This window comes from Mustela erminea, chromosome X (assembly GCF_009829155.1).
Source record: "Mustela erminea isolate mMusErm1 chromosome X, mMusErm1.Pri, whole genome shotgun sequence".
NCBI classification, from domain to species: Eukaryota; Metazoa; Chordata; class Mammalia; order Carnivora; family Mustelidae; genus Mustela; species Mustela erminea.
Window position 1 is genome coordinate 87,243,434 of NC_045635.1, and position 14,452 is coordinate 87,257,885.

Sequence of the window (14,452 nt, forward strand, 5' to 3'; positions counted from 1 at the left end):
GGTTAAACTTCAAAGTATTCCCTTTTCCCCAATCAATACTACCCTTATAAATAAACCAATTTTTAATTCCCCTTTATCTTAGGAAAGTTGAGTCCTTAAACAAAGATGTCAAGATACATCCAGGAAGAATCAAAACAACATTCCTCACCCACACTGAGAATTTATAACCACTCTACCATCCTTTTTTTCCACCATTGTTTCTGTGTTTTTGTGTTTGTCCTGATAGTATATAAATCTTACACTTGGGGTTCTTTTTGACGAGGTTCTTCCTTTATTTGCATATATATATATATTTTTTTTCTCTTGTCATATACTTTTATCAGTCTTTTTGTTTGTCTGTTTTTGTTTGTCTACTTCATAAATCTTACCTTGGGGCCCATTTGGGCTGAACCTTTTCTTTCATCTTCCCTTTCTTTCCTGTCTCTCTCTCTCTCTCTCTCTCTCTCTTTTCTTTTTCTTTTCTTTTGTCTCTTGTTTGGGTGGGGAATCCTGATTGCTCAGAAGTGTTTTGGGGTGCACCCTGACTGCACCACGGTCGACACATCCGGCTACATCTGTTCAGTCAGATGCAGGATCTTCTGCTTGTCCCCAAATCCACGGCAGTGGTGGCTGTCTGGGCAGCTCCAGACCGCCAGAGAGGTTCCAAGCAGTGATCTCACACTGAGATTTTCCCGCTGGCCTGGGCTGGGAGTGCCTGTTCTTTCTGGGTCTAAGAGTGCCTGGCTTGGGCGCACCTCTTTCAGGGGAGGCTGTGTGTCATACGCAGGTCTCAGGCTCTGCGAACAGGGTGCAGGTCTGAAAGCACCAGGCTGGGCCTTCGCACACCTCTCTGGGGGGAGAGTTTGGTGCACGCGTCTTAGGCTCTGAAACAATGGCACGTACCAAAGGGCACCGGCTGGGCCTTTGTACCTCTCTCAGGGGAGGATGAGGGGCACGTGCATCTCAGGCTCTAGAGCAGGGCTCGCCCATTCTGCCGTCCAGCGTGCCTCCCAGCCCCTCACAGCAGCCAGACCCCATGTGTTCTCGGGCGCGCTGGCGGCAAGACCTTGTTTCTCCACCGCACTCTCTCTAGCTCAGCACCAGGGGAGGCTGTCCTGGGACCAGGGACTTAAGCCCCTGTCCCTAGCCGCCCCTGATTCCTACAATTTCCCCCCTGCGATCCTTTGCTCTTTTGGAGTGCTTTCAACCAGTCTCCAAGTTAATGCTGGTCCCCAGATGCAGGGCACTCTCGCTCGTATTGGGGGTATTACTTTCCAACCGGTTGCCTCTGATGGCTCCCTCCCCCTTTTGTTTATCTTCTGATATCAGTCTGCCGTTCCCACTTCACTTTACCTGTCCACTGGCATCTTCTGCCCCTGTAGAGATCCAGACGTGTATAATTCTGATCTCAGGCTGATTTCATGGGTGATCGGAGTTCTTTGGTAGGTAATCAGCTCACTTTATGGTACAGATTGAAAAGGTGCCTCCTCCTACTTCCCCGCCATCTTGTCCCCCTCTGTCCTGGAAGCTTTTTATTGCTCCTTCTATTTTCAATGATAGCCTAGCTGGATATAGTATTCTTGGCTCTATGTTTTTCTCCTTTAGTGCTCTGAATATATCATGCCAGTTCTTTCTGGCCTGCCTGGTCTCTGTGGATAAGTTCACTGCCATTCTAATATTTTTACCATTGTATGTTAGACTTCTTTTCCCGGGATGCTTTCAGAATTTTCTCTTTGTTGCTAAGACTTGTAAATGTTACTATTAGATGATGGGGTGTGGACCTATTCTTATTGATTTGAGGGGGGTTCTCTGTGACTTCTGGATTTTGATGCTTGTTCCCTTTGCCATATTAGGGAAATTCTCACAATAATTCTCTCCAATATACCTTCTGCTCCCCTCTCTCTTTCTTCTTCTTCTGGAATCCCAATTATTCTAATGTTGTTTCGTCTTATGGTATCACTTTTTTCTCAGATTTTCCCCTCATGGTCCAGTAGTTGTCTTTCTTTTGCTCAGCTTCTTTTTTTGTCATTTGGTCTTCTATATCACTAATTCTCTCTTCTGAATCATTTATCCTAGCAGTAAGAGCCTCCATTTTTTAATTGGACCTCATTAATAGCTTTTTTAATTTCAACTTGGTCAGATTTTAATTATTTTATTCCTCCAGAAAGGGCTTTTATTTCTCCAGACAGTGTTTCTCTAATATCTTCCATGACTTTTTTGAGCCAGGCTAGCACCTTGAGAATAGTCATTCTGAACTCTAGATCTGACATATTACCAGTGTTCATATTGATTAGGTCCCCCCTGCCCTTCAGTGCAGCCTCTTGTTCTTTTTTTTTTTAAAGATTTTTATCTATTTATTTGATAGACAGAGAGAGATCACAAGTAGACAGAAGGCAGGAAGAGAGAGAGGGGGAAGCAGGCTCCCTGCTAAGCAGAGAGCCCGATGTGGGACTCGATCCCAGGACCCTGAGATCATGACCTGAGCTGAAGGCAGAGGCTTAAACCACTGAGCCACCCAGGCACCCCTCTTGTTCTTTTTTTTGTGGTGAGTTTTTCCGCCTTGTCATTTTATCCAGATAAGAATATATGAAGGAGCGAATAAAATACTAAAAGTGTGGCAAAGGCCCCAGTAAAATGTGCTTTAACCAAATCAGAGGAGACCCCAAATCGTGGGGGGAAGAAAGGGGGTAAAAAGAAGTTCAGAAAAATAATAAAAAATTTAAAAGTGGGAAAACAATATAAAATGTATATATATATGTATGTATATATATGACATATATATATATAAGTATGTGTGTGTGTGTGTGTGTATGTGTGTATGTGTATATATATATACACACATATATAAAAGACTGGTGAATAGAACAGGTTCACCTACTTAATTTTGGGAGTATTTTGGTCTCTTAGAAGAAACTACCTCCCAAAATTTTAAGGAATGTAAAACATATATATAAGGGTAAACATGATGAAGCAATGGAATATGACTATAAAGATGAAAAAACTTTTTAATCTCTTTTTTTTTTAAAGATTTTTTAATTTTTTTTTATTTGTCAGAGAGAGAGACGGAGAGAGAGCGAGTATAGGCAGACAGAGTGGTAGGCAGAGACAGAGGGAGAAGCAGGCTCCCTGCCGAGCAAGGAGCCCGATGTGGGACTCGATCCCAGGACGCTGGGATCATGATCTGAGCCGAAGGCAGTTGCTTAACCAACTGAGCCACCCAGGTGCCCCCCCAAAATTTTAATTTCTAAGGAAGGAGTTGATAAGATAAGTTGGTTGGGGAAATAAAGAAAAAAAAGTGAAGAGAATTTGCTCAGGTTGGAAACTAGAACAAAGCCCTGTGCTAGATTTAGGGTATATTTTGATCTATTAGAAGAAGTTGTATCCCAAATTTTTTTTGAAGAAAAAACCATATGTGTATATGAAAAATAAAGTTAGATACAATGAAGGATAAAATGTGACTATAATAATGAAGGTTCAAAAAATATTTTTGAAAGGTATTGTTAAGATAAACTAGTTAAAAAATGTTAAAAGAGGAAAGGGTAAAAGTTAAAAAAAATAGCAGAAGAAACAAATTAAAAAAATTAATTAACTTTTCAAGTCTAAAGAATCATGGGGAGAGAGCCTTGAAGTCCATGCTTTGCTTTCTCCTACTGTGGAATTCCGCTGTTCACCTTGGTAAGTGAACTTGTTCAGGCTGTATTTCTTGCTGATCTTCTTGGGGAGGGACCTGTTGTAATGATTCTCAAGTGTCTTTGCCCCAGGCAGAATTGTACCACCCTTACCAGGGGCCAGGGTAAGTAATCTGCTCAGGTTTACTTTCAGGAGCTTTTATTCCCTGAACACTTTCCATAGAGTTCCAGAGGACGATAATGAAAATGGCAGCCTCCCAATCCCCGGCCTAGAGGAGCCGAGAGCTCAGGGCCCCCACTCCTCAATGCGCCCTCGGAGAAAAGCGCTCAGTCACTCCTGTCTCCCTGGCCTCTGGCTGCACTCTGACATCACTTAGCCTGTGACCGAACATCTCTGTCTCTGGCACACAGCCCCACCTGGAGAGTCTCACCGGGTCCCGTGGGGTCCTGGCTTATAGAACAGTGACCTGTGCTATGGATCATGATAAAGCAACCCCGAGTTGAGAGCTTGCTCCTCAGCTCCATCTCGGTAGCCCGCTTCCCTGCTCTAATACCTGTGACACTCAGATACCCCCAATCCTTCTGTGACCCCGCAGGACCTGAAACCATGCTGTCCCTGGGTGGGCTTCACCCCTTTTTAGCCTCTGGAGCGATGTCCCTCAGTGGAGCAGACTTTTATTTATTTATTTATCAAAGATTTTATTTATTTGACAGAGAGATCACAAGCAGGCAGAGAGGCAGACAGAGAGGGAGGGGGAAGCAGGCTCCCCGCTGAGCAGAGAGCCCGATGTGGGGCTCAATCCCAGGACCCTGAGATCATGACCTGAGCCGAAGGCAGTGGCTTAACCTACTGAGCCACCCAGGCGCCCCTGGAGCAGACTTTTAAAAGTTCTGATTTTGTGCTCTGTTGCTCCGCCACTTGCTGGGAGCCGACCCCTCCCCCCAGGGTCTATCTTCCCATCACTTTGGATTCACTTCTCCACAGGTCGATTTTCTGTTTCTAGAATTGCTGCTCTTCTTCTCCTCAATCTCCTGTTGGATTTGTAGGTGTTTGGAATGGTTTGATAAGCTATCTAGCTGATCTTCTGCTACCTGATGTCGTCTCAGCCTGCTACTTCTCTGCCATCTTGGCTCCTCCCCTCTATAGGCTTTTTAGTATTTGGTCTCAGCCTACTCATTGCTACTCTCAACAATAAAAGTATTCAGAATTTTTTTGTTTACTTCATGTTATTTCTCATCTGAGTGCTTCACATGTTGTTCCCTCTATCCAGTATGTCTTACCTTTTATATATTGTTTAAAATTCAGCTCAGATATAATTTTTATATATTGTTTAAAACTCAACTCAGATATTACTAGTAGCCTACATGCACACCAGACCTCTTTGTCCATGCCCAGTCTGCTGTAATCTTGGATGATGCAGGGTTAGAATTACTTCAGATGTTTCTTCCACATCTTTCTCCTCTTCTTTTCTTTTGTGTATTCTTATTACACTTATGTTATACTTCTTATATTTCTTCCAAAGTCTTTATATATTCTTTTTAAAAATTCTTTTTATTTTTGCTTGTTAGTTTGGGAAGTTTTTATTGACATATCTTCAAACTCACTGATTTTTTTTTTTCTCGGCCATGCCCAGTTTACTAACGTACCAAGAAAGGCATTCTTTATTTCTGTTACAGTGTTTTTATTTGTAGTATTTCATTTTACTTTTTTAAAGAGTTTCCATCTCTCTTCTGTTTTTACATATTTTCCACCCTTGCCTTTAGGTCCATTAACATATTAATAATATTTATTTTAAATTCCCTGACTGATAATTCCAAATTTTCTACCATACCTGAGTCTGGTCCTAATGCTTATTCTCTCTCTTCAAATGGTGGTTTTTATTTTGTTTTGTTTGTCTCTTAGTATACCATGTAAATTATTGTCAAAAGCCAGGCATAATGTACTAAGTAAAAGGAACTGAGGTAATAGGTCTTTAATTTGAGATTTTTACATTTATCTGGCTAAGAGTTAGGCTGTGTTTATTGCTTGCTATAGCCATAGATATTAGAAGCTAAAATTCCCTCTGGTGTCCTTGATATCCACTCTCCTGTTATCTTTGATTTTACCTAGAGACTTCTTAAATAAGGCCTGAGTTGTGCAGTTATTTTTGCTATAATATCCTATTGTTATACAGGAGTTATACTTGTTAAAATATAGGGTAAGGGAAAGCAATCTGTAATCTTATGATTAGATTTCAGTCTTTTAGTGAACCTTGTCCCTGGGCTATGACCATCACAAGTGCTTCTCAGCTTCTCTCCCACCTCCGTTAGATGAGACAGCCAGGATAGAGGGAGTTGGTGCTGGCTATTTTTCTTCCCTCACTTCAAAGACTAGAGGGGCTGCCATCAGATATTTCCCTTTTCCTATATACTTTGAGGACAGGCTGTTAAGGAGAATAGGACTCTTAGGGTATATTTCATAATGTTTACTTTTTCCTTCCTTTGCCAAGAGCATAAGGGGATTTTTCTCTAGTTTCCATGCTGAAAACCTGGTGGGGCTCCTGGAGGTAAACATTCTAAAAGTGGGCTCTTCAAAAGATTGCCCCCCCAGGGGTTTTTATATGTAAAGCTAGTTCATAGTCTTCAGAAATTAGTAAGTTATCCTTAAGTGCTCCTGTTAGTTGCTGGTTCCTGTGTTTGCTTCAGCTTCCAGTAAGTTGTGATTCTCTGTACATCACCTGTCTCTGTGGTTTTTGGGGTAGTGGTTTTCACTGTCACCATAAATATCTGATGAATATAAGAAGAGTTGTTGATTTTCAGTTTGTTCACATTTTTTCTTGTTGTATGGATGGTAGTGACAACTTCAAAACTTTTGCATGTTGAATCAGAAACTGGAAGTCAACACCTGCATTAGAATTATAACTTGGGGGATGGTGCTGGGGTGGCTCAGTTTGTTGAGCATCTGACTCTTGGTTTTGGCTTAGGTCATGATCTTGGGGTCATGGGATCAAACCTTGTGCTAGGCTCTCTTCTCCGCACATAGTCTGATTGAGATTTTCTTCCTTTCTCTTCCTGTCCCTCTTTCCCTCCTCCTGCTCTCAATGCATTCTCTCTCTCTCTCTCAAATAAATAAATAAATGAAATCCTTTAAAAAATGAGTTATAACATTGGATTGTGTTTTGGATTGTCTCAGACGCCTATAGAAATGTGAATCACATTAATTCCTGAGAGACATTAACATGTCATAATGGATGTGTATGTAATCTGAAAGCAGAGTAATAAGAGTGATAATAATAATAGTATAGTAGTTAATATTTATTGTTTTTAGCATGTGATGCCCTATATTACTGAACACCTATATACATTACCTCTTTAAATCCTTATAATTGGCCGTATTGGTAAATATTATCACCACTTTTTTCAAAAGTTGAAAAACTAAGGTTTAGATCAATGAATTGGCATGTTTAAGAACATACAACTTAGGATTCCAGCTCAAGTATTTGAGTCTAGAATGTACACTTTAACCACTGTGGGGTACCAACTTTAACATTAGGACTATGAAGAGAGAAAGAGAAATAGAGCTAGGGAGGGGAAAAACTTTGTCAAATTTGTTATCCTGTGAATTTGGAGTATGGGTAGGGATGAAAAGGGCAAAGTTGATACCTAATTTATAATTGTGCTCCTATGTCTTCCATCTTTAAATTGAAGAAAGTTCACGTTCACTACAGATTGTTAGGTAGATGCCTAGATACTCTATGAAATAGTCCAGTCTCCAGGGGAAAGGAGAGAAATTGCATCAGAGTGCATGAGTAGTAGGTATTTGAACAAAAGTAACTTGAGGACCAGAGATTACATGATTGGTTTATGGTTGTCCAACTACTTTGTGTCTGAACTTCAGAATCAGAATAAATATTTAAATAAATCTTCCTGGTATATTTGCCATGAGAAATGAGTCCTGTGCTCCAAAAGCCCTGAAATAACCAGACCAACAAATCAAACTGATTAAAAAATACCTGTTTGTATGATGATAATATCTCAGAAATGTACCGTGAATATGGTGGTGACTGTTTCAGGGTGGAAATTCCAACATCCAAATGTGGCTAGCAACATGTTACATTAAGAAACTTGGTCCACAGATGTTCCTATTGAACCTTCTAGGCTCCCAACTTAGTACATACTGGCAAATGACAAATGCCACTGAGGAAGGCTGGCAGAGAGGGAAGGAAGCTTGTCTTTAAGGATTGACATTATTTTGATTGAACAAGGAGGTTGTATAACAAACAGCTCTATGAGGGATCAGTCAGGACATGAACTGGAGCTGTTTATTGAACATAGGTACCTCCACAAGACTGGCCTTCAGCAAAACCTTCAAGCTGATGAAGTTTATTTTAATGGTCCCAAAGTACAAATATAAGGGACCTGCTCATATTTAAGGCTTTGAAGGTTTTTCCTCACCTCAGATAAACAACCATCTTTAGATTTGATTTACATGTTTCAAATTACTTTGCCTAACAGGCTGTCAAAATTAAATTAAATGGATATGGAGCAATGAGGTATGGCAATGATGCTTGTTCAGTAGGAGAGAGGTCATAGGGAGATTGGGGACAGGAGAGAAGCAATGACAGTAGTAAACCTAGCAGCCAGCAGTTTAAGGGAAAGATGCTGTAAACAGTGGAGTAAAAAGGCTGGAAGACTTTGGAGATTTGATATAGGTACCCATATATTTGAAGAATAGCCAAGGAAATAATTTTGTAAAGGATGGGTCGCTTGATGTATGATGGCCATCTATAAGCCTCTTCTAATAAAATAGAGTTCCTCTACCCACCTGCTAGGATTAGTGTTGGAGTGGCCTCTTAAGAGCTATACATTTTCAGTGGATTAAAGTATTATGTTCCTGGGGATGGTTAACCAATTATTGAAGATTTGTTTTCATCTGATTAGTCCATTAGCACCAATTTTCACCAAAGAGAGCTGGGGGTTTGGAGGAGACATAATCCAAGATTGTGAAAGTTTAGGGATAGAAAGCATTCTCTGTGCTGAAGACCACCATATATAGTGCTCCCAACAAGAATGTAATGAATAAACTCTGTAAGCCTCTGTGCTCTGGCTGCTCACATAGTAGTATATGTTATCTTCATATATAGAGTAAGAAACTGATACCTAAAGAACTTAAGCAAATTTGACCAAAATAACAGAACTTGGGTGAACCCCAGATTTTGACTTAGAGATGTCTTGCTCTGACTACAGTTTACCTTTTCATCTATACTACATTGTCTCTAGAAGGGTGGAGATGACCTGACAATAACATTTTCCTATGCCAAAGTTTAAAAAAATCCACAAAACTCTATTAGGTACAAATAATCTTTTATAAGGCTAGATGGCAACTTGGAAGACAGTTGGGACTATCTCGATCTAGCCCAAAGAATGTGTAAAGATTCCAGGCTGTTCTTCAGCAGGGGTTATTTTCTAACTCTTATACACTCTATAGATTTTACTTCCTAGGGAAAAAAGAAATCAAAGCTGTGTGCTGTAAAAATGAAAATGGTTAGAGCTAATTGCAGATGGACTTTCCCCAAAAATGACATTAGAAAACAAAGTCATTTGTCTTTGAATACAATGAGTGTGTGGGCTCATTTTCCCACCCCCACCACTGCTATGTGAAAGTGAAGCAGCTCAGTTTTCATTTTCCTTTCCTCTCAAAATGCCCAGAGGGACCATATTTTTGTTTAATAACCTTCAGAATGATTCTTTAGAAATCTGAGGCTATTGGAGTTTGAAGCAATGCGAAAATAATTGTGGATTATTATTGTATGACGATAGTGGCAGCTGGACTATTTTTTTGTTGTTGTTCAGACTTTCTTCTTCATTTTCTCAGAAACCTTATATCCCAAGGTTTAACTCAGAAGAAAATCTCATATAGGTGATAAACCTTGCCAGACATGGTATGTAATATAATTTCAGACAGACCCTTAACTGTTCTTTGGAAAGACCCTAGGGAGTGAAGCAGACTTATATCTAGATGCCCTAGATAGTATTACTTTTATTTACACTCTGACAATATGTGTGGGTAGTTGTACTGGACATAAAGCAAGCATATCTCTTAAATATTGTACCTGTGAACTTAAGTGCCAGTTCTTGTATTTTGTTGTCAAAACTCCTGCTATCATAAAAGAAAAAGATCTGTTACAGTAAGAAACTGTTAAATGGATACTCATTCAATTAAATCATTTCACACACACACACACACACACACACACACACACGTGCATACATGTACACAAGTATGTAGAGCTGGGGTTGAGAGTCAACATTGATTCTATCTTTATGTGAATGTTTAGGATGTATTTGTGGAGGGCAGGAGTGGGGGTGAGGGAGAGAAGCGGTTGAAGAGATGTTGTATATACCATAGTGGGAAAAGAGAAAATTTCTGTTAACAATTATTTACATCATTGACCTCACAATCATTTTTTCATTGTCTTAACTGACAGATTCAAAATTTAGATGATAAAATATTTTTGCCTTGATTATTCAGCACTCCCTCACAATAGTCCCCTACACCTCTTCTTGATGTTTGTATAGCTTTTGGCCACAGTTTGGTTGAACATTTGAGATGAGTGGTAGACAAACTGGAACCATATCTAAAAAGTAGTCTGAGAAAATTCCCGAAAGGCACAGCCACTTGGCTGAATATTCTTACATACTTGGTTATTTCTATGTCTTTGTCACTCTCTGGAAAATTGTTAAACATTCCTTTCTAGAGAAGTCCAATCTTAGTAGCAAGGCTCCCTCATGTTTCCATCAGGCGTGTAGAAAAATTGTCTTCCAAAGCCAGATCTTATTCTCTGGTCATATGTCACTGAACTCAGAAAATGAGCGGATAATTTCTCCTTTTTTATTACTAGAACAAAATGTGTCCTTATTTTACCGAGCTATGTCTCTAAAGAACTGCTTAAGCCTAATTTTCTTGACCCTTGTTCTCACCCCCACCCACCTAGATGTATCTCTTGATTATGGGAAGGGAGACTCTGGAATATTAGCATCAGTCTTTAACTATAAGAAGTAGTTATTAAAATTATTGTAGACAATATTGCCAATGTAAAGCTTTTTATGAATTTTTAATAATGCCTCAGACTCCCTTGTAGTATGCTTTGTTACTAAATGAACACTATTCTTTTAGGAATTTTAGGAAAATCCCTGTCAAATAGAAAAAAATACAGGACTTTATAATGATATTTAGCAACTTTTAAGGTTTTGATATATCCTTTTTGCATCTTGGGGAGTTTGTATGCTTTTCCATTTTTGCAGAATATCTCTAATTACTTTCTGCACTTGGGATCAGTCTTTTAAGGTAGCTACTGGGCTGATAGTTGTGATATTTAAATTGGACACATTAAGATGCTGTTATGATTTTTTATGGTCATTGACTTAACTCTAGTTATATATTTTGAAAAGTAAAGAGAAGAGCATAAGAAAGTGAAAGTAATAACTTGTCAGTACTAAGACTTGATGAGAATTTAATTTTTTTTGTTTGTTCACAAATATTTTCTCTGCAGGAATGTAAGCCCAAAATGTGGAGAAGTATAATAATACAGAAGGGAAATGCTCTGCTAATCCAAGAAGTTCAAGAAGAAGATGGAGGAAATTACACTTGCGAACTTAAGTATGAAGGAAAACTTGTAAGACGAACAACTGAATTGAAGGTTACAGGTAAGAATTGGTTCTACCAAATTATGGCAAGTGAAATTTGGAAACAAATGGAAGGTTTTAGAAGGGAGGAGCATGGGGGGATTAGTGAGCCTGGTCGTGGGGATTGAGGAGGGCGTAGATATCGTGGAGCACTGGGTGTTATATGCAAACAATGAATCTTGGAACACTACATCAAAAACTAATGATATACTGTATGGTGACTAATATAACTTAAAAATAAATAATAATTTGTTATGGGAAGAAAGAGTTTCCAAAACAAACAGCGAACTTGCAGTGAATTTAAGATTGGCTGCAAATCAGATGGTTTGAAAGCTCACTGTTAATAAGTTGTACTGATAAACTATATGTGGAATATGGACAATTGATTTAGGGAACATGAGGCCAATTGCTGCATATCTCTTCTCTGCCTTTATGATGTGTTTTTAACTCTTCAAGATATCTTGTTACTAAGCATCTCAGAAAAGATATACTGGAACCACTATAGAATGTTGATATGTAGAATCTCCTTGTAGGTAATGCCTGCCTCAGAATGAGATTCTACTGGGCTTTTGAAATGATACCCTCTTGGACTGCATCCAGAATATCATTTATACAAAACTGCTCATAAATGACTGATGTTATTGTGTGCTTCTAGTGATTCTTTTTTTTTTAAAGACCCTATTTATTTATTTGACAGAGATCACAAGTAGGCAGAGAGGTAGGCAGAGAGAGAGGAAGGGAAGCAGGCTCTCTGCTGAGCAGAGAGCCGGATGTGGGGCTCGATCCCAAGACCCTGGGATCATGACCCGAGCCAAAGGCAGAGGCTTTAACCCACTGAGCCACCAGGGCGCCCCCTTCTGGTGATTCTTAAATGGAAAAGAATCTCAACAAATAGTATGTATATGTGTATTTTTTTTTAAAGATTTTATTTATTTATTTATTTGACAGAGATCACAAGTAGGCAGAGAGGCAGGCAGAGAGATAGAGAGGAGGAAGCAGGCTTCCCGCTGAGCAGAGAGCCTGATGTGGAACTCTATCCCAGGACCCTGGGATCAAGACCTGAGCTGAAGGCAGAGGCTTTAACCCACTGAGCCACCCAGGCGCCCCTATATGTGTATTTTAAATCTGAAATACAAGTGAAATATAAACTAGTAATTCTACTCATACCACATGAAGGAGAGAAACTCATGATATTCTGATCTGGTGGAGAATGTTAGAAAGTAGTTTTCAGTGACATGACAGAATCTGATACCCATAAATGTTATCCCTGATGATGGGTATGATGGACCCAAGAAATTTCATGACAGAAGTCTACCTGCTATTGTTCCTTAGAAAACCTTGCCTAATTTATTTTTCTTATCTATGTTTTAGATGTATGTGTATGTGTGTGTGTGTGTGTGTGTGTAAGTGTTCACACACACATTTTTATTGTAGGTAAAATCTGAGCCATAGTAAAATTTGACATTATCCAGACAATCATAATTATGATTATATTGATTAACTTAAGACTGATGCTCTTGGGCATTACCAGTTTAACTATGTAATATTGAAATCAACTAGTTGATTAATTATAACATATTCACACAAATGTTAGAAATACAGATTTCCTTCTATGTTATTTTCGCATATGTTCATCTGACCTTTTTGGGGTAGTATTAAAATCAGTCTACTAATAATGACATTTGCTGAGTAAGTTCATTGGTGTAACTCGTATTTAATTAAGTTTTTGATCACTAAGAGTCAGCAGTTTGTTTTGTCTTTTTCAAAATTCTGAATGTTAGCACAAGGAATAAAAAATATTTTATCAGGGGGCACCTGGATGGTGCAGTTGGTTAAGAGTCCAACTCTTGGTTTCAGCTCAGGTCATGATCTCAGGGTTGTAAGACTGAGACCCAAGTCAGGCTCCTTGTTGATGTATGTATGTATACTTCAGTTCATTTTCTCTCCTATTACATGACAGTTCTACTTAGTCTGAATTTGTAGAGTAACTTCTGTGGAGGTTTAAATTATTCTTTTAATTAGTATTGCACGTCTTTTCCAGTATGAACTTTCATAATAACTAACCCTGTTGGGCCGAATCATATAGGAAAGATCTGCTTTTGGTTGATTTTTTTTTTTCTCAATGTGAACTAGACTTCCTGTCTCATTCAAGGAGAAGAGTCAATCAGGAAGTTATACATCATTAATAAGTGACCTGACCATGCAAAAATCCTTCCAGTATCATCAGTTTGACCACAGTCACACAATCCTTATCAGCTGTCTGCAGAACACCTCCATTAGGAATTATTTACTAAAATTTGTAACATTATAGTGGTTGGCTTGCGTTTAAGTTGGACCAGAATAAAGTTAACACCAAACCTCTTTTATGCTCCCATCTGATGGGTTGTGGTGACAGTATGTTTAATTTTTTTTTGTTTCTTTTTAGATTCTGGAAAAACAGAGCTAAAGCTACTACTTTGGGGCATTTTATAAGGTGTTAATTCACTTTCCCTAAACTTTTCACGTAGTTGAACTATACGTTTAAAATTTCACCTCAACTCTACTTCCCAGAGATTTTCAAACTTTAATGCACATCAGAATCATGTGGAAGAACACGGGTAGGATGAAGATAAGGTTCTTTAAATACAGTTCCATCTCTTTCCTCAAGATTCGAATTCAACACATCAGTAACAATGGGAACTTGCCTTTTTTTCCAGGTAATTCTGTTGTATGCCTTCTAAGGATTATGTTTGGAGAAATAGTAGCTGAGAGAGTAATGCTAAAGAAGTCAGTCACAGGTTTGATTTTCTTGTGGTCATGTTAGTTCACATACACACACACCAAACTCATGTTCATAGGCCCCAAATTGTTTTACCTAACTTCCTAAGAGCTGTCATGAAACTATAAATCCTTGGTCACCAAAGGAAATCTGTTAAGGGAATGTAGGGATAAAGCAGCCTCAGCCACTGAAACAGTAATTTTTCATTTACCATTTGAGTAAAAATATACTGAATATGTATCGCATGCTGGAGAAAAAATAATTCAGAATTATCCTTGGGTCAGTGGTCATTATTCTGATAAGAAGATACCAAGTTTATGTATTTATTAACATACTTCAAATGTTATGTTTGATGTAGAAACAAAATGGTCTCTTGGTATACCAGTTCAAGAGGTTGTTTTGTGAAGATTTATTTTTAATT

At 38.8% G+C, this 14,452-nt stretch overlaps 1 protein-coding gene across 7 annotated transcripts in view; it reads left to right on the forward strand.

Annotated features, from left to right (window-relative positions):
* IL1RAPL2 (interleukin 1 receptor accessory protein like 2) overlaps positions 1-14,452 on the forward strand; it is a 1,272,933-nt gene that overhangs the window by 716,989 nt on the left and 541,492 nt on the right. For all 7 annotated transcript variants that reach the window (XM_032330924.1, XM_032330929.1, XM_032330930.1 and 4 more), the window contains one exon: positions 11,141-11,294. In XM_032330924.1, the coding sequence (XP_032186815.1) occupies positions 11,141-11,294 (154 nt within the window). The remainder of the gene's footprint in view (positions 1-11,140; positions 11,295-14,452) is intronic.